Source organism: Tachysurus fulvidraco, chromosome 10 (genome assembly GCF_022655615.1).
Source record: "Tachysurus fulvidraco isolate hzauxx_2018 chromosome 10, HZAU_PFXX_2.0, whole genome shotgun sequence".
In the NCBI taxonomy this organism is placed as follows: Eukaryota; Metazoa; Chordata; class Actinopteri; order Siluriformes; family Bagridae; genus Tachysurus; species Tachysurus fulvidraco.
The window spans coordinates 18569515-18591351 of record NC_062527.1 but is presented as its reverse complement, the minus strand read 5'-3'; the positions used below and the strand labels follow the sequence as shown (position 1 = coordinate 18591351).

General features: G+C 38.5%; 1 protein-coding gene and 3 gene segments (V, D, J or C); 3 read left to right on the top strand and 1 right to left on the bottom strand.

The window, feature by feature from the left end:
• Positions 1-21837, top strand: part of LOC125138407 — a 143991-nt gene that overhangs the window by 18692 nt on the left and 103462 nt on the right.
• Positions 1-21837, top strand: part of LOC113657301 (immunoglobulin lambda-1 light chain-like) — a 129857-nt gene that overhangs the window by 7324 nt on the left and 100696 nt on the right. The window lies entirely within an intron of this gene.
• Positions 1-21837, bottom strand: part of LOC113657303 — a 117127-nt gene that overhangs the window by 20752 nt on the left and 74538 nt on the right.
• The window catches only part of LOC113657987, a 61634-nt gene continuing 50614 nt past the window's right edge, over positions 10818-21837 (top strand). The window contains 2 exon segments of the V gene segment in view: positions 10818-11016; positions 11127-11445. Coding sequence covers positions 10968-11016; positions 11127-11445 — 368 coding nt within the window.

The window sequence follows — 21837 nt, the reverse complement described above, 5'->3', positions numbered from 1 at the left end:
CAATCACGAACTACAAGACAGCTTTCCCTGTCTATGATAGTTAAGCCTCCCTACCAGATATGATGAATGACTTCTACACTCAGTTTGAGGTGCAGAACAACGTAGCAGCAAGGAAGACCATCCCTCCCCCTGAACGACGAGTCAGCATACAGAGAGGAGTTGCAACAGCCAACTGCCTGGTGTCAAGCCAACAACCTGTCTCTGACTGTTGATAAAACTAAAGAGATGCCGTCTAGAACAAGGTACCAAAGCATTCGGGCCTTCACAACCAGACTGTGTAACAGTTTCTTTCCACAAGCCATCAGTAACTATTTGATATAAAGCCCCTTCATTTTCCAGTTAACACTATAGTGAAAGAGACATTCCGATGTCTAGGGTTAAGTATGACGTTCACCTTTAAAACATTTATTTAGAAGCTTCCCAGAAATCATAATAATCAAATAACTCAAAATATGTACCTTAAGTTACCAGTTAACGTGTAATTATTTTTTCTAATGTATTGTCTTACCATGGAGAAATAATACACACTCAATAAATGCATTTTAGGCTTTTTCCATTAATTAAATGAAAAAAATATTAACATAGGTTCACCCAGTAGATATAAAAGAATGTTTTTGTTTAAAGTTTAAACCTCGAGCCAGAGTGCACTTTTAGTGTTTTATATGTTGTTGCAATTAAGATCGATGGTGCTTTGAGGAACAGGTGTGCAGAGGCGGGGAGGATTAAGCCGGGATATCTTGGTGATCCTGGCTCAATTTATCCATGATCCGGTTCTACTAAAGATGGATTAAGGGGTAGTAGGATGTTATAGTATAAATTACCATGGAGATTTATTCTGTGGAGCAGTTCCACAGAATCTATTGGAGAAGTTCCAGGATCTATTTAATCTCATCCTTTATGTCAGTCAGCATTCACCACAAACAGGAAACCAGAAGTTATTCCCATAGAGCAAAAAAAAAAAAAGAAAAAAGAAAATTCACAGACTTCGAGCATGAAGTCATAATATTGTAACTTGTTGTTTTAGAGGAGGACAGTTGTTAAAATGACAGCTGTGGGGCATTTCGTGGAATTGTTCTTCAGTATGGTTTCACAAACAAGGACATACTTAATCTTTTGGCACATCAGCATCACATTGTCATAAGTATCAAGACTGTAAATAGAATATGCATCTTTTCTGCAGAAAGAACCAGTCTCATAAATGTATGACTTTTTCCTTCTTCCTCTGTGTGGCCCTAATACTCTGTCATATAAAATACACATTCAATATAAATATAAAAACACAAAGTGTAACATTATGTTCCTTTATTGAATAAGGAAAAACAAAGCAGGTAAACCATCAGCTCCATTCGAAACTGAAGTCACACAATGACTCTACAAGATGGAAAGCACAGAATCAAAGCATATTATACAACAAAAGGATAAATACACATTTAAAGGTCTGTATGTAACATACCCCGCATGTCTGCACACTGAAATAAATGTAACAATCATAATGAAATCATACACATCAACTGAACAAACAAATAAATGGATGCAGTAGCCTCCCTGCAAGCTTGTATCACATACATTATACAGCACAAACATCATAAGAGGCCAAATCGATTAAAAAAAAAAGATATATTGAACACAAAAAACCCAAAAAATCCTCTGCCACAGCAGGACATTTTTAACCAAAATTGAAGCACACATACTAACTAAAATAATTCAGCACTTATTGGTCCCTTAGCAGCGACCACTGTCGGCATCAGGAAAGGTTGCCGGATTGTCCCGGTTCATGGCTGGTGGCACTCTGAGGGCCCTTTCCTTCCTCAGGCAGGCCACATTGTGGAGGACAGCACAAGCCACAGTAATGTCACATGCTGACCCTCACAGGGCTGACCCTTAATTTGTGAAGGCAGTGAAAGCGTGCCTTCAGGAGGACAAAGGTCATTTCAACTCTGGCCCTGGTCCTGGCATGGGCATGGTTGTAGGCCTGCTGTGCTTCCTGGGGGTCTGTGAAAGGTGTCAGGAGAAAAGGCTGGCAGCCAGACCCCCTGTCTCTCAGCAACACACCAGAGAAATCACCTGCCAACACAAAATCTCATCATTACTACCTCATAAACACAGTGATATTCTTGACACAGCCATGATGTAAAAAGTGGACCGTTTTGGCCCGGTCATGTTTAATCTACATCTCACAAACACACCACACACAAACACACACACACACACACACACACACACACACACGAAAAGAGGCACTTTCTTTATCACACAAGAACTTTCAATGGAGTCAGTGAGCAAGCAACCTTGGGTCCTTTAAAAAGGCGCTATATAAATTAAAGTCCATCCATCCATCTATCCATCTTCTACCGCTTATCCGGTAATTAAAGTGCTTATTATTATTAGCTCATCTATTTATTCGATTCAATTTTATTTTATTTATATAGCACTTTTCACAATTGTTTCATTTTTTCAAAGCAGCTTTACATTAATTAAAGCAGGAGAACACACAGAAAAACATAAGACGTACCGTACTAGTGAGCGTAGTAATAATGTAAGACTTCGATCATTTATCAAAGCCTTATACAGTGTGATGGAGTTTACAAATTTCACTCATATTTGCAGTGGATTTCAATTAAAAATTCGACTGTTTCATAATCAGAGTACAGCTGCCTTTTTGGAGATGTGAATTAACTATTTGGATTGTAATTGTGATGTTTCAGCGGAGCAGTGCGTGTGTAATTGTGCACTACTTACACATTCAGGCGGTCTGCAATACTTTGCCATGCTTATTTTCTTTGCTTTATCACTGTGGAGGTGTTGCCTTTCTTATTAATTATGTCTTTTAAATACTGATCTCACTAGGATATGACTCTTAGGCAGGGATTCAGCACCTTTAAGTATTTTTATGTTTTAATCATATTGATTTATCCACACTAGCTTTTTTTTAGTAGTGGGAGGCCTGGATCACGTGACTTATGTTAAACAACAAATATATTAGTGTAGAGCTTTGAGGTAAGAGGGAGTTGGTCCATTTTTGGCTTTGTTGGCAAGCATCAGTATTTTGAATCTTATGCGTGTATCTACTGGAAGCTAGTGGAGGAAGTGCAGCAGTGGGGTGGGATGTGAGAACTTATGCAGGTTAAAAACAAGTCAAGCAGCAGCATTTTGGATCATTTGCAGAGGACGAATTGCATTCATAGGTAGACCTGGCAGCAGTGAGCTGCAGTAGTCCAGTCTTGAAATTACAAGAGACTGAATAAGTACCTGAGCAACCTGTGTGTACAAAAAAGAAATCCTTCTGATGTTGTGGAGCAGAAACTGACATGAGCGTGTCACATTAGCAACATGTGAATAAAAAAGAACATTTGATTGATTCTAGGCCTTCTAGGCCAAAGTTACAGAGGCTAGAATGGAAGGTTTTGATTTCCGCCTGATTTGTTTACCTGATAAACTGATTAATCTTATTTCTCTGGAACATGTTAGGAACCAAATAACAACTGAGGGTCATAGCCACAAGTCAAAAGAGCCAAAAATGGCTTCAATAAAAATATTTTTCTACGGACATGTCCGTTCGGTCATGTGTTTCTTGTTTACTTGTTTACTGTATAACTTTGAATTAAAAGACTGCATGCTCAGTTTAAAAGGCCTAAAACACACAGAGCCTCTCTGTCTACAAGTCTGCTGTGAAAAAAGGCCTGTAACCTGACACCCTGTGCTGTGTGAGTGAGAAAAAGTCGAGGATTGCGCAATAAATCCATTGCGCAACTTTTTTGCGCAGCTTGAGGCCTCGGAGACGTGGCAGGTTGCATGCCGCTGTAATCGTTATTGGCTAAAGAGCTGTAGAGGTCCCGACCCATTTCATTGCTATTGGAAGGAGCAATTGTCAGTCAAAGGAGGGTTCCCACAAATGATGTCATGACATCATTGGCTTCTCAGCCGTCTATCTCTGCAATACAAGCGCCGATTGGCTCAAGAGGGCTTGTTTGATTCGTTAGGCCCTGGGCTATAAATATGATGCGTGTAGTGTAATTTTTGAAACTCCAATGAGAAGTTAGAGCCGAAAAACAAGATGGTGGCGCACTACTGTTTCCAGTTTTCGGATCACAAACGGAATATTTGCGAGGCGACCAAAGCGTTTTGGATTAAAAGGGTCACCTAGGTCAGTTTACTACAAATTTTGTTTCAAATAGTATGACGGCTATGAATCATATTATGCTTTGTGTGTGGGCTTAAAAAAAAAATCTTGAGAGTATATACTTTACTAGAAAATAAGTTTAACTGTGTATTTAGAGGATTTAATGCTTAAAAGCTACAACGAAGATTCTTTCTGGCTCATCCCCTAGTGGTCAGTTTGACTTCCGTGCCGTGGACGGCATGGCGACCATAAACTGGCTAAACTATCTTGTTCACAAACACAGCTATCATACAGTTCTGTTTGTTTTCATATTTTCCTGAGTTTTTCATCAAAATTCCCATCACACCACTTCCTGACAACTCACAGCATCTCCACAACACACTCTTAATAATGTTCAGGATTCCTGTTGTTCTGATTTTTGTTACTAATAATTGTGACTTTCTACTGATGTTTCTCAATGTGGTGTTTGACATTAACTCCAGAGTTTCAGAAAACATGAAAGATAAAATTAATTATTGTCAAGTCAAGAAGCTTTTATTGTCATTTCAACCATAAATAGCTGTTGCAGTACACAGTGACAATTCTGATAATAATCTAGTGTAAGGTTAACTGTAACAACCCTAAGATAAATTTGTGTAAAAGGATCTCAGATTATGTCTAGTCTGGGACAGAAGGACATCAGTCTCAGCTGCATGTCTTCAAAGAAATCTGTGCCATTTTCCTTATTAATGTTGGTGTGAATTTCTTCTTGGTTCCTGAAAAGTAAAAACAATCCCCTTTAAACCATTTCCTAGAAGCAGAGAGGCCAAAACAGACAGCAAATGTCTTATGTCTTATTTCAGTAAGAGAAGTGGTTTACTCTTAAAGATGTTTGATGGGTTTAGAGGAGGAGGTTTGAGACGTCACCTCTCATCTATTTACATTACATTTCTATCATGTTTAGTCAGTTCACTACAATCAGTCCACCACCTGCTGGTTTCAGTGGATCTCCAACAGTCCCATGTCTGAGTGTTGGACTTTCATGGTTTTGCTTTTTCAGGGCTTGGTGTATGTCTGTTAGGTGAGGATCAGGGACATTGTCCTTCAGGCTGTTGGCTCGTGTCAGTGGTGAGGGACTTTACTCTGCTCAGGTGATTCAGCTCTCTGTGTAGTGCTGCTGTTGTGTGTAGTCTGATCACCTCAGGACTGCAGCTTCATAGTGTGGAGTTTGGGGTGGTGTTGCTCACTGACACTGTGACCAACTGAATCACTGAGATTTGTTCACAAGTACATCAATTGAATTTGCTAATTTATTATTATTATTATTATTATTATTATTATTATTATTATTATTATTATTATTATTATTATTCCTGTCCTGTAGGTTCCTGTCCCTGGTTGATCCATTTCCACACTAGTATCCTCTGTCCTGCACATTTCAGCACTTTCCCTGCTCCCATCTCACCTCATTTAACTAGTCAGTTCATTAAAGATGCTTCTTGAGTTGCCTGAGTGTGTAACTGAAGGGAAAACACTAAAATGTGCAGCACAGGCAGAGGTGGCAAAAGTACACACATCCTTTACTCAAGTAGAAGTACAGATACTCATTTTTTAAAAGACTCCAGTAAAAGTAGAAGTAGTGACTACACTCTTTTACTCAAGTTAAAGTAAAGAAGTATGGGCTCTGACATGTACTTAAGTTAAAAGTCGCCGTTACTACTACCTGTTTAGTGTCATGCTGGTAACTGGACGTCATATATATATATATACAGTAAAGACCAAAAGTTTGGACACACCTTCTCATTCAAAGAGTTTTCCTTATTTTCATGACTATGAAAATTGTAGATTCACACTGAAGGCATCAAAGCTATGAATTAACACAATGTGGAATTATATACATAACAAAAAAGTGTGAAAAATAAATGACCCCAAACACATCTCCAGGCTGTGTAAGGGCTATTTGACCATGAAGGAGAGTGATGGGGTGCTGCACCAGATGACCTGGCCTCCACAGTCACTGGACCTGAACCCAATCGAGATGGTTTGGGGTGAGCTGGACCGCAGAGTGAAGGCAAAAGGGCCAACAAGTGCTAAGCATCTCTGGGAACTCCTTCAAGACTGTTGGAAGACCATTTCAGGTGACGACCTTTTGAAGCTCATCAAGAGAATGCCAAGAGTGTGCAAAGCAGTAATCAAAGCAAAAGGTGGCTACTTTGAAGAACCTAGAATATGACATATTTTCAGTTGTTTCACACTTTTTTGTTATATGTTATATTTTATTATATACACTAAATGTTCTCTTTGAATGAGAAGGTGTGTCCAAACTTTTGGTCTGTATGTGTGTGTGTATGTATATGTATGTATAATTTTGGATTGTGCTGATGGATATTTGTGTTCATCAGCCACAAGAGTGTTACGAAAGGCAGGCACTGATGTAGGTGAGGTAGGGTGGAGTCAGCGTTCACGTTCATCCCAAAGGTGTTCAGTAGGGATGAGATCAGAAAACAACCACATATAGCAGGGAAGGTCAGGTGACCCAATACTTTTGGAAATACAATGTATACCAAGTGTATCACCAAGGCCATATCCCAAACTGTAGGGAGATTCCAGCTCTGTCCTTGAAAACAACTCAAAATTATTGTGATGTTTTACAAATGACAAAATTAATGTTAATTAAATTAAGCACATTGATACCAGGGGCGGTTCTAGGATTTCATCTTTAGGGGGTTTTTAGCCCTCAGTGAGAATTTAAAACAAGAAGAGTTTTATATTGTATATTATATATGACAACTCTGGTAATAAGAATAATGACATTTCACTGCTTTTGGTTGCCGTCTTTGCGTCTTTCCGCTGATTAACGTTATAGATAAACGCCTCCAGCTCTGACTGCGCGTGTACGCTGCGCGTACCTGTACTTTTGAAAGACTACAACACACGCGCGTAAAAGCAAAGTAAAAAAAATCGTTTTTGGATCAAACTGATAAATAATTTTCTTTCCCATCGATGACATGTCCTGCATTTTAAAGTAATTTGTATTGTTTATTTATGAAAGTAAAAATTATCCTTAGAGTTTTAGGGTGGCTGAGATTATAGACAGGGGGCTGAAGCCACCCTAAAAAAGGGCTAGAACCGCCCCTGGGTGACACAATTCACAATGCATTCGCCTGGAATCTTTTTTGACGCCGATTATTACAAACATCTCCCTCATATATGGCCATGTGTGTTCAGGAATGTCCTCGTTGTTAGTTATTTTAACATCGGTGACTCCCTCTGAATTAACATTAGCCATTCCTTTTGTAGGCGCTGCTCATTGTTAGCTCCGCTATCCTTAGTCTATGTCTGATAGCCAGTAAATAATACAGTACAAAAGTCACATGGGGGAAAAGCCACACAATGATAGGATGATAGGCTGGAAACAGCGCTCAATGAGAAGGAATAATACTAAAAGTAACGAGTCCGTTTTGAAAATGTAAGAAGTAAAAAGTACAGATATTTGTGTAAAAATGTAATGAGTAAAAGTAAAAAGTTGTCCGAAAAATAAATAGTGGAGTAAAGTACTGATACCAGAAAAAATTACTTAAGTACAGTAACAAAGTATTTTTACTCCGTTACTTCACACCTCTGGATTTAGCAACAGAGTTTCTGATATCCAACAGTGCTTGGCGGTCGTAGGTAAAAAGGGAGAAGCAGTTTAAGAACAAAGCAGACAACCAAACACACAAACACGAGAGAGACAGACGGCAGGCCCAACACACAGGCGCCATCTTGTTAGCACAGGTTTGTTGAGTTGACTGAGTGTGTAACTGAAGGGAAAACACTAAAATGTGCAGCACAGGGGACAATCCAGGACAAGGACAGGAAGCAGTGGGATAATGGATTAATTCATTCTCATGATATAATTGTGTTTAAATTGTAGTGTTGTTGTTGTGGAAAATTCACTATGTATATTATATTTAGGATTTTTTTCAACTGAATATTTATTTACCTTCAGTATGAGAAATAAACAGGAGTTGAGTTGTGATTAATACAGTTAGTGTAACAGCATTTCCAGACCCATCACACCAGTCCCCAAGATTATACACTTATATTCTCCAGTGAGAGTAAATTATTATTATTATTATTATTATTATTATTATTATTATTATTATTATTATTATTATTATTATTATCAGGTGTCTTTCTCATGAATAATCAGGTTCTACAGCAGATACTGAGACAGATTCCTTGGTGATTTGTGTATGATGTGTATAATCAACAATGTAAAACAGCCGTGTTTACTGATTCAAAAGCTTTTATTAATAATTCAAAGCAGGACATTGCAGCGATCCACACACTTAACACATATTTAGGTGATAATTAAGAAGAAGAGCTGAGTTAAAGTGAGGAGTGTGTGAGCTCACATGTTAATAAGACAAATGAAATGATGAGAGTGGATGATTTGAGCAGTAAAGGCCACATGTAGCACACAGTGAAGCAGTAGAAGGTGAGCTGAGTAAAGTGTGTGTGAGCTCACAGCTCTGAGCACTGCTCTGTGTTCACTGTGCTCACCACAGTAGGTTGGTTGTCTTTGGAGGCCTCACAGGTCACCACCTTGTTCCTCCACTGATCCGGGTGGAGGCTCAGCGTGCTGCTCCAGCTGTAGAGGCCGTCCGCGTTCAGAACGGCGGCGCTGCGGCTCTCCCCCGAGCTCCAGCTGCTGCCGTCAACCTTCCAGCTCAACTTCCAGTCCGAGGGGAAGCCCTTGTAGGCCACACACACGAGTGTGACCTTCTCCTGCTGCAGCTCCACACTGGAGGGGGGCAGCACCGTCACACTGGGTTGGGTGTCACCTACACACACACACACACACACACACACACACACACACACACACACACACACACACACACACACACACACACACACACAGAGGTGAGACAGGAATGGACAGCTGTCAGTCATTCAGGCTTTGTTTCAGCTCACTGTGTGTGTTTCACTTCCCTTTATATCTTACAGAGCAGAACTGAGATCAGTGGAGCATCACAAACGTTTCACATTCAATTCAAATACTTTTACATCTTACATCTATAATTATTTATATTATTGTGAAGAGTGAAAATTCATATTTATGATGTAAATTCATAATAAGAAATATAAAAATAAGAATTTATGAATTATATATTAATATTTTTAAATGAGATCATATTTATTATTTAAATAAATTGATTCTAGTCTTCAGGACATCTGTTTATAGAGTCACAGTCTCTGAGATATTAAATGTAACTAGAATAATTCAGTGAAACTCTGTTACAGTCATTTGCACAAACAATTATATAAATGTTATTTCGGTTAGAACGAGCTATTATCACTAAAGTCAGACACATTTTATGAAACTTCTAAAATAAGAGAAATTTGAGAAACAAAATTATTTTATACAAACATCACATTCTCTAAAAGCAAATTTGAAGAACATGTTGATCAACTATATATTTTACACATTTTAACATTAACCTGAACACACTCCATTTCAGTCATTAATCTGAACACACTCCATTTCAGTCATTAATCTGAACCCACTCCAGTTCAGTCATTAATCTGAACCCACTCCATTTCAGACATTAATCTGAACACACTCCATTTCAGTCAATAAACTGAACACACTCCATTTCAGTCATTAATCTGAACACACTCCATTTCAGTCATTAATCTGAACACACTCCATTTCAGTCATTAATCTGAACACACTCCATTTCAGTCATTAATCTGAACACACTCCATTTCAGTCATTAATCTGAACCCACTCCATTTCAGACATTAATCTGAACACACTCCATTTCAGTCAATAAACTGAACACACTCCATTTCAGTCATTAATCTGAACACACTCCATTTCAGTCAATAAACTGAACACACTCCATTTCAGTCATTAATCTGAACACACTCCATTTCAGTCATTAATCTGAACACACTCCATTTCAGTCATTAATCTGAACCCACTCCATTTCAGACATTAATCTGAACACTCTCCATTTCAGTCAATAAACTGAACACACTCCAGTTCAGTCATTAATCTGAACCCACTCCATTTCAGTCATTAATCTGAACACACTCCATTTCAGTCATTAGTAAACAGGTTACTTACGGCCCACAGACAGTTTTGTTCCTCCACCAAAAGTCCACCACAGTGATACATTCCTATGAAGGCGTCGTACAAAAACCTCTGTCACACTACAGTGACCAAATGTGCACACACACACACACACACACACACACACACACACACACACACACACACACACACACACACACACACACACACACACACAAACACACAAACACACATATAATGTACTGAAATAATGTACTCATGTTTTTTTAAGTTTGAATGATTTTTCACCTAAATCAGTCATTCCTGATAGAATAAGATTAACACCTTTATTGACTGTACTAAAAATATTTCACAAAAATAATCAGAATTGCATTTTGCTTCAATATACTTTATTTTTTGTATATAGTATAATTTATTGATTTACTTGTTAAATACAAAAAGCTGCAATAATAATTTCACCCCATACTGTCCAATATTAGTGTATTAATGGTGAAATTCACACACAAATTTCCAGGATATTAAACAAATCTATCAAGTTTAAAATTCTCTCTGATTCACATATTTATGCATTTAAACCTAGAAGTAAAATCCACACAATAACTCTGTAGTAGTGTGAGAATGACAGTAAGATTGGGGGAATGTGGTAAAGGTGTTTCCATACTTAGAGGACACTTTGCATTGGCAGCACATGCTTCAGTGATCTGGGAGTGTTTATAGTGCTGTGACTTTAACACTTCATGACTGAGAGCTGCTGCTACAGCAACTTCACCCACAGCTACCATGACTTTGATCCCCGTCTTCATCTGGACACTGATCCTCTGGACTCAAGGTCAGACACTGCTTCATATTTTATCTCTACAATCATCTGTTCATACTAATACACTTATTGTTTCTATTAGAATATTTCAGTTTCATGCTGCGTTATTGTGTATTTTTCAGAATGCAGAGGTCAAGTCACAGTAACTCAGACTCCTGCAGTGAAATCTGTTCTTCCAGGAGAAACAGTCTCCATCAACTGTAAAACTAATCCTCAAGTGTATCAAGGCTGGGGTAATCAACCTTTACACTGGTATCAGCAGAAACCTGGAGAAGCTCCTAAACTCCTGATTAAGCTCGCAAATCAGAGACAGTCAGATTTTCCAGCCCGTTTCAGTGGCAGTGGATCTGGATCTGATTTCACTCTGACCATCAGTGGAGTCCAGACTGAAGATGCAGGAGATTACTACTGTCAGAGTGTCCACTGTCCTAGTAGCTGCGTGTTCACACAGTGTTATAGAGTCGTACAAAAACCTCCCTCAGTCAGATTGTAGAGAGACTGAACTGCTGCAGCTGGGAGCGACTGCAGGTGCTGAGTTGGAGGATGTGATACGACACAATGACACTCTGTGGAGGAGAAGAACCACATCACACTAACTTAAACACACTGAACACAGTCCATCACATTTATTGTAAAATTTATAGTTATATAAATTTATTGTGGTTCAGTGGATAATCTGTAATTTCCTTCAGTCTCTGTCCCTAATCCTGCCCCCAAGAAAGTCTCGGATTCTGATGAACATCCTGTGGAGATGATTCTCCATGTCAATATGTTGTTCTCTCGATGGAGAATTCTTTACTTACACCATCTCACCTTCTCTCCTTATATTGCATTAAGACTCTTCTCTTTCTTGGCCTGCAGGTTTTCTATTTCCAAAAAAGACCAACTCCATTCAAACACCAAACACTAAAATGAGAACTTTATTTCTCTAAATCTCCTCATCTAGTGTTGTTGTACTGCTGTACTAACTAATGCTGACTCATCATTAACAGTGATTTAGCTTCATAATATTTTATTAGACCATGAGGATGTGTTTTGTTGGAGATTACAAAGCACTTCTAATTCTGGAAGTCACTCTGGAGAAGGACATCTGCCAAATCCTGTAAATGTAAATATCCCTGTGACAGACTGTACATTTCTACTTCCTGTGCTGTCCTCTGCTTCAGGTCTCCTTCCAGTCTGCTGCTTTATTGTGTCAGGAGACATGTAGCATGGAGTTGTCTCTCTATTATATCTCTCTATTCATCCTGTTGATGACCCAGTGTTATCCATGATCCTTGACTAATGTTCTATCTCTTCCTGACATTTCATCTACATTGGCAGTAGCACATTACACAAACTTCCCCTCCAGTTAAATATTGTTTTTGTCCCTGAATGAATGTTTTATTGCATTATCCAAAAGTGATGAAAGAAAATCGGTTCTACGATTATTTTCAGTTCTAGTATCTGTTTATTAACTTGAGGATGGATCTGTCTACATTCTCTGTCTGTATCAGTGTCTTGACCCTATTAGGGATTACGACTCCAAGTATTAGAAGATCCAAAGATAAAAAAGCACTAGATGTGACAGTCTGATCAAGGTTGTTATTTTCCTTTAAAAACAGAGAAAACAGTTTTGTAAATGTTTTCTTGTACATCAGTTTATTCTTTAAGGCATTTTATTGGAATTTGTGAAATGTTTTATTGTTTGATGCAAATTCTGACAATTCAGAGAAATAAGAAGTGAAAGTGATCCTCCTCACTACATAAAGAGGCAGATTTACTGAGCGAAACAATCACACACACACACACACACACACACACACACACACACACACACACACACACACACACACACACACACACACACACACACACACACACATTTGCATGAACAGCTCTGAGACTCAGAATAGATCACCACTTTCAGCAGATGTTCATGGTTCTTCAGCCAAACTCACTCAAGCACAACACACAGTGCTGAACTCGACCTGCTGTTAAAGGTGCTGTTCCAAATCGCTGACAAAGACACTTCACTCATGAAGAAGGAGACCTGCTTTCTACATAGAAGCTTAATTTCAGCAGAGCAACACACTGATATCACCTCAGACTACTAAGCATGGTTTAAAGTGTACACTTGAATTCTAGTGGACTTCACAGCGGCTCTTTCTGAACGAGACGACCCCACCCATGACTCAGTAGTTAAACTGGGTGACTTTTCTTCCTCCACTGCCCCGCTGTCTTGTGGTCTTCCTCAGCATTCAATTCTGGCACCTTCCCTGTTTTCCCTGTATCTGTTACCACTGGGCTCCATTCTGAGGATATACGGGGTGTCGTTTCACTTTTACGCGGACAATACCCAAATCTACTTACCTTTTAAGAAATATTACCCCTCATCCATTACATCTGTTTTATTGTGTTTAGATGAAGTTAAAGCTTGGCTAGCCCAAAACTTTCTGTTTTTAAATTAAGACAAAACTGAGGTGATAGTGTTCGTCCCCACAGAAAGTTCATAGGCCACCAACCCTGACTTAGGATGTCTATCCGTCTTTAGGTCTCCACAGGTACGGAATCTGGGTGTTCTCTTAGACGAGCCCTTGATAAACAAGTTTCCACTGTCATTGGATCGAGTTTTTATCAGCTACGCATTTTATCAAAAATTAAGCACTTTTTAACTCACAAAAGCTTAGAGATGGCAGTACATGCTCTAATCACTTCTCGTCTAGACTGTTGTAACTCTCTATACTGTGGTGTCGCCAAAACTCAAATTAACCGTTTACATTGAGTACAAAATGCTGCTGCTAGATATCTTTTAAAAAAGCGTAAAAGCGATCACATAAACCCTCTTCTGAGAACTCTTCACTGGTTGCCTATTGAATACAGAATTCGTTTTGAAATACTTTTATTTGTTTTAAGTCCTTGCATAATCAAGCTCATATTTATTTATCTGAACTATTACATCCTTACTCCCCTTCCAGAAGCCTAAGCCCAGGCAACCAGAATGTCCTCACTGTTCCCTTTTCAAGACTTATTCGTAGAGGGGATCGAGCTTTTTCAGTGATTGGGGCTCAGTTTTGGAATGATTTGCCAATAGAGTTAAGATTTGCACCCTCTCTGTCCATTTTAAAAATCTCTTTTCCTTGGCATATCTATATTTCCTTTTCATTTTTATTCTTCTTATTGTTTTTTAAATGTTCTATTATTGCTTGTTTTAATGTTTTAGTGTGTATTATTATATTTTTTAATTCTATTTTGCTTTAATTTTCTCTTGTCTTAGTATATTATTTTTTTCTCTGTGTATTTTAACTAACACTCTTTTATTGTACAGCACTTTGGTCAGTACTATGGCTGTTTTAAATGTGCTATATAAATAAAGTGAACTTGAACTTGAATAAGAATAACACCTTTTCACTTTATTGACTGTACTAAAGAATAATTCACAAAAAAAAATCAGAAATGCTGCATTTTGTTCAATATACTTTTTTGTATATAGTAGCATTTCCACACAATACCTCTGTAGTAGTGTGAGAATGACAGTAAGATTAGGGGAATGTGGTAAAGGTGTTTCCATACATAGAGGACACTTTGCATTGGCAGCACATGCTTCAGTGATCTGGGAGTGTTTATAGTGCTGTGACTTTAACACTTCATGACTGAGAGCTGCTGCTACAGCAACTTCACCCCCAGCTACCATGACTTTGATCCCCGTCTTCATCTGGACACTGATCCTCTGGACTCAAGGTCAGACACTGCTTCATATTTTATCTCTACAATCATCTGTTCATACTAATACACTTATTGTGTCTATTAGAATATTTCAGTTTCATGCTGCGTTATTGTGTATTTTTCAGAATGCAGAGGTCAAGTCACAGTAACTCAGACTCCTGCAGTGAAATCTGTTCTTCCAGGAGAAACAGTCACCATCAACTGTAAAACCAATCCAGTAGTATCTCACCATAGCTCGTATGGTCACCTCCTAAACTGGTATCAGCAGAAACCTGGAGAAGCTCATAAACTCCTGATTAAATATGTAAATAAGCTACAGTCAGGTTTTCCAGCTCGTTTCAGTGGCAGTGGATCTGGATCTGATTTCACTCTGACCATCAGTGGAGTCCAGACTGAAGATGCAGGAGATTACTACTGTCAGAGTTGGCACAGTGGTGGTGTGTTCACACAGTGTTATAGAGTCGTACAAAAACCTCCCTCAGTCAGATTGTAGAGAGACTGAACTGCTGCAGCTGGGAGCGACTGCAGGTGCTGAGTTGGAGGATGTGATATGACACAATGACACTCTGTGGAGGAGAAGAACCACATCACACTAACTCACAACTCACATTAGACATCTCTTAATAATCATCACGCCATTCTCCATGTCAATATGTTGTGCTCTCTATGGAGAATTCTTGACTTACACCATCTCACCTTCTCTCCTCATATTGCATTAAGACTCTTTTCTTTCCTGGCCCCTGTGTGGAGGATTTAACTTTCTCTCTCTTACTGAAAACCTGAGTCACTGTCTATCTTCAAAAAAATACCCAACTCCATTCAAACACCAAACACTATAATGAGAACTTTATTTCTCTAAATCTCCTCATCTAGTGTTGTTGTACTGCTGTACTAACTAATGCTAACTCACCATGAACACTGATTTAGTTTCATAATATTTTATTAGACCATGAGGATGTGTTTTGTTGGAGATTACAAAGCACTTCTACTTCTGGAAGTCACTCTGGAGAAGGACATCTGCCAAATCCTGTAAATGTAAATATCCCTGTGACAGAGTGTACATTTCTACTTCCTGTGCTGTCCTCTGCTTCAGGTCTCCTTCCAGTCTGCTGCTTTATTTTGTCAGGAGACATGTAGCATGCAGTTGTCTCTCTATTATATCTCTCTATTCATCCTGTTGATGACCCAGTGTTATCCATGATCCTTGACTAATGTTCTATCTCTTCCTGACATTTCATTTACATTAGAAGTAGCACATTACACAAACTTCCCCTCCAGTTAAATATTGTTTTTGTCCCTGAATGAATGTTTTATTGCTTTATCCAAAAGTGATGAAAGAAAATTTGTTCTACGATTATTTTCAGTTTTTTACATCAGTTTATTCTTTAATGTATTTTATTGGAATTTGTGAAATGTTTAATTGTTTGATGCAAATTCTGACCAATAAGAGAAATAAGAAGTGAAAGTGATCCTGCTCAATACATAAAGAGGAAGATTTACTGAGTTACACACACACACACACACACACACACACACACACACACACATTCTCACATTTCTCACATTCTGGGGTCCACCTCATTTTTGTACCCTTATGGGGTCCACCCTTTCCAATGCTTCTACAACTCTGTAAAAAATCAGGCATGACCAAAAAAAAATCCTAATCATAACTATCACTTCAATTTATTAAAATACTAAACTTTTTCAAAAAAGGATTTTGGCCCCTTGTGAGGCCCAGTTTCTAGCGGGGTACCCTTGTGAGGTCCAGTTTCACACACTCACATATTTCAAGTTTTTATAGCTTAGCAGGGACCAAAAAAATTATCTAGAGATATTAAGAGTTTCTTGGTTTGAACTTGATTAAATCCAGGACTGCATCAGGGATTTTACTCTAATTTACATCCTCTACATCCCATATCCATTTATTTTGCACCAACCGACATACCTGATTGTCATCAATAACTAGACAGGGTATGAACACGATGATAATGACCCTGGTCCAAATTCATGGTGAATTTCCAAATCAAACCTCTCAAACACCATACTGCGTTAAAATCAGGCTTTGCCAGGCTAACAAAAAGTAATATTTTACATCGAACATGGCATAAAATAGTCTCTTAACAACAGGTTTTGTCCTCAAGAAGCATGTATTTATATTTGAAAAAAGGCAGTTCCACATAAATTAGAACATAGTGTGCAGGCAGTTTCAGTACAAAAAAAAGTAAATAAAATATACATCTTTCAGATCAACCCTGTGAAAACTATACAAAATAATAGAAACACACCAATCACAGTGTGCTTTGTCAAAACCTATGAGCTTTCACTGGTGTGATCCTGATCACAGGACCCGAACAAATAATAAATGTAAGGATCACATAAATTCAGGTCCAGAACATTGTGTGTACCCATTGTTATACACAGCTTTCAGGAGAAGAAAGATCATACAGCTTCCATAACAATGAGAATCTACAAAAACACTAATACAAAATAATAAACACCATTAACATTACACACATTAAAGTGTTTAGACAAATCTTACAATCTTTCATTGTAATTTTCTCCTGTGGGAAGCAATGCGGTGTTTAACGAGATATTTTACCACTTTCCACTCTCTGCTTCCAAGGGCTTCAGGTTCTGCAGCAATGCACTGCTGACAGTCTTCCTTACCTGTCTGGTGCCCAGATTCTTTTTGTAACAGCTTGTTTACCTAGGTAGAAAGAAAAAGAAAGTTAGCCCATTCTTGACCAACTACTAAAAATAGCTGTTGAAGGTAAATCTCCACAGATTTTGTGCTGCGACAGTTAGAAACACAAAATTTGGAGTAGATTCTACGTACATTGCTACACAAGACAGCGAAATTTATTGAACATATTTTTCATGTTTTAATTGGAAGATAAGTTTTTTTCAAGTTAAAAATTCACATATAAATTGAATGGAGCCTGTTGTGTGAGTGATGTTCCAACAGTAACCTCATGCAAAATCATTTCTACAGCACCATATAACAGAGGCAGCATATAGCGGCATATAACAGAGGCCTGTCAGGGGCTTTTATAGAAGTTACAACAGGTCTCACAATAACATGTAGGTGACTGCAAGCAATCTTATTTTAGATACTTGTCTTAAACCAACCTCAGATGAGAATGTGTACAATTATGCATGTAGTAAGACAGGTTTTGATGCTGAAAATTGTTGTCCAAATGAACTACAATCACTTAAAGTGAGGTCCAATCGGAAGGGCCCCATAAGGACAAGACTAGGAACAAGAGTGTGTGTGTGTGTGTGAATATAAGTCGAACAACAAAACCTACAAATCTGTTCAGGCGGGCCCCACAAGGGCAACACTAGAAACGTACGTGTGTAAGTCTGACTAGAGACATCTGAAAGGGTGTTTGTCAGAATAGGTCCAATACCCAATGACCTACTCTGTAAAGTGAAGTCAAAATACCAATATGAGCAACTGCCTGTCTTGGTTGTGGAACTACATAGGGTACAATTCAACATGAATAGTAAAGACAGCCTACACATTGTTCCATTACCTGTGTGTTAGCATCCTCCCCCTGGGATTTTTGTTGGGAACTCAGATCAGAGACCATCTCAGAGTCTGCTGCCACAGGAGAAGGCTGCTTATTAGTCACCTGAAAGACAGAACAATACTATGAGCATGTAATTCATTCTTAGTCATCATGAATATGGAGATACACTGAAGTTTCAACAATATAGTCGTGTAAAATCATTTCTACAGCAGTATATAACAGAGCCCAGTGCCTTTAATGGACTTTTATAGAAGTTACAACAGGTCTCACAATAACATGTAGGGGATTGAAAGCAATCTCATTTTAGATACTTGTCTTAAACCAACGTCAGATGAGAATGTGTACAATTATGCATGTAGTAAGACAGGTTTTGATGCTGAAAACTGTTGCCCAAATGAAATACCATCACTTAAAGTAAGGTCCAATCGGAAGGGCCCCATAAGGACAAGACTAGGAACAAGAGTGTGTGTGTGTGTGTGAATATAAGTCGAAAAACAAAACCTACAAATCTGTTCAGGCGGGCCCCACAAGGGCAACACTAGAAACGTACGTGTGTAAGTCTGACTAGAGACATCTGAAAGGGTGTTTGTCAGAATAAGTCCAATACCCAATGACCTACTCTGTAAAGTGAAGTCAAAATACCAATATGAGCAACTGCCTGTCTTGGTTGTGGAACTACATAGGGTACAATTCAACATGAATAGTAAAGACAGCCTACACATTGTTCCATTACCTGTGTGTTAGCATCCTCCCCTTGGGATTTTTGTAGGGTACTCAGATCAGAGACCATCTTGGAGTCTGCTGCCACGGGAGAAGGCTGCTTATTAGTCACCTGAAAGACAGAACAATACTATGAGCATGTAATTCATTCTTAGTCATCATGAATGTGGAGATACACTGAAGTTCCAACAGTAACCTCATGCAAAATCATTTCTACAGCAGCATATAACAGAGGCAGCATATAGCGGCATATAACAGAGGCCTGTCAGGGGCTTTTATAGAAGTTACAACAGGTCTCACAATAACATGTAGGGGACTGCAAGCAATCTCATTTTAGATACTTGTCTTAAACCAACCTCAGATGAGAATGTGTACAATTATGCATGTAGTAAGACAGGTTTTGATGCTGAAAATTGTTGTCCAAATGAAATACAATCACTTAAAGTGAGGTCCAATCGGAAGGGCCCCATAAGGACAAGACTAGAAACAAAAGAGTGTGTGTGAAGATAAGTCGAAAAACAAAACCTACAAATCTGTTCAGGCGGGCCCCACAAGGGCAACACTAGAAACGTACGTGTGTAAGTCTGACTAGAGACATCTGAAAGGGTGTTTGTCAGAATAAGTCCAATACCCAATGACCTACTCTGTAAAGTGAAGTCAAAATACCAATATGAGCAACTGCCTGTCTTGGTTGTGGAACTACATAGGGTACAATTCAACATGAATAGTAAAGACAGCCTACACATTATTCCATTACCTGTGTGTTAGCATCCTCCCCCTGGGATTTTTGTTGGGAACTCAGATCAGAGACCATCTTGGAGTCTGCTGCCACAGGAGAAGGCTGCTTATTAGTCACCTGAAAGACAGAACAATACTATGAGCATGTAATTCATTCTTAGTCATCATGAATATGGAGATACACTGAAGTTTCAACAATATAGTCGTGTAAAATCATTTCTACAGCAGTATATAACAGAGCCCAGTGCCTTTAATGGACTTTTATAGAAGTTACAACAGGTCTCACAATAACATGTAGGGGATTGAAAGCAATCTCATTTAGATACTTGTCTTAAACCAACCTCAGATGAGAATGTGTACAATTATGCATGTAGTAAGACAGGTTTTGATGCTGAAGACTGTTGCCTAAATGAAATACAATCACTTAAAGTAAGGTCCAAACGGAAGGGCCCCATAAGGACAAGACTAGAAACAAGAGTGTGTGTGTGAAGATAAGTCGAACAACAAAACCTACAAATCTGTTCAGGCGGGCCCCACAAGGGCAACACTAGAAACGTACGTGTGTAAGTCTGACTAGAGACATCTGAATACCAATATGAGCAACTGCCTGTCTTGGTTGTGGAACTACATAGGGTACAATTCAACATGAATAGTAAAGACAGCCTACACATTGTTCCATTACCTGTGTGTTACTGTAGCTTCCTCCCCCTGGGATTTTTGTAGGGTACTCAGATCAGAGACCATCTTGGAGTCTGCTGCCACAGGAGAAGGCTGCTTATTAGTCACCTGAAAGACAGAACAATACTATGAGCATGTAATTCCTTCTTAGTTATCATGAATGTGGAGATACACTGAAGTTCCAACAGTAACCTCATGCAAAATCATTTCTACAGCAGTATATAACAGAGGCAGCATATAACAGAGGCCTGTCAGGGGCTTTTATAGAAGTTACAACAGGTCTCACAATAACATGTAGGGGACTGCAAGCAATCTCATTTTAGATACTTGTCTTAAACCAACCTCAGCTGAGAATGTGTACAATTATGCATGTAGTAAGACAGGTTTTGATGCTGAAAACTGAAGCATATTAAATAAAAAAAAAAGAATTTTGCTTACCACCATTTTTGTTTGACAGTATGTATGATGTTGCCGTGTTCTGATCTTCTTTTTGAACATTATGGGTCTATAAAAATATTTTCAAATTGTTACACAAGTAGCCAGCATGAAAAAAATGCCTCCTAAAAAAACTATAATTCATATAACAGTCAAACCTTGTAAACAAAAGGCAGTAAAGTCAGGTGTGCTGTGATTTTAACTTAAGATAGTGTTTGTAATTAAAAAAATAACAGGACTGATGGCATTATTTAATTTCCCAAGTCACAGCACAACTGACATTAGCCATAAAAGCAAAGACAAACCATAATGAAGAAATGATACTATTAGAAATTATAATAGACACTGCAATGTTACAACAAACATTCCCCCACCTGTCAACTGCCACTGTAAACCCTGATAATGCCCATGAAGGGGGATTTATAACAGAGCTAATGTCATATATTAATTGTACCTTTCCTGTTGTTTCTATGTCTGCTGTTTTAGACAAATGGTCCTTTATGTTTTTATAACTGCATCTTTACAAACATACTGGTCTTGTTGATCCAGTTTAGAAGGGGAATAACACCAGAATGCAGTTTAATATGTGATTAAATGAAAGAGTTACTCAACTGTAAGCTCCTGTAAACAACTCTGTGTCTAAAAGTGTTAATGATGGACAGACAAAAGCACCATATGGGGCCCAAGCCATTTAAACATTAAAAGGACCTGAGTTACATTGGGGTTCATTCAGAATTAATTGGGCTATTATTTGATAATTACGCAGTTTGATATATAAATGAATAAGTTTAAATAACTAAATATTAATGAATAAATGTACAAGCTATTCGCTTTATTAGTAAAAACACAGCTAGCGCTGGTTAGCGTCCGCTAGCCGTGATGTAGCTAACGCTAGCTCTAGCCGTGTTTGTAGCTAACGCTAGCCGTATTGGTTACTAATGCTAGCGCTATCCGGGTTGGTTACTAACGCTAGCGCTAGCCGTGTTTGTAGCTAACGCTAGCGCTAGCCGTATTGGTTACTAAT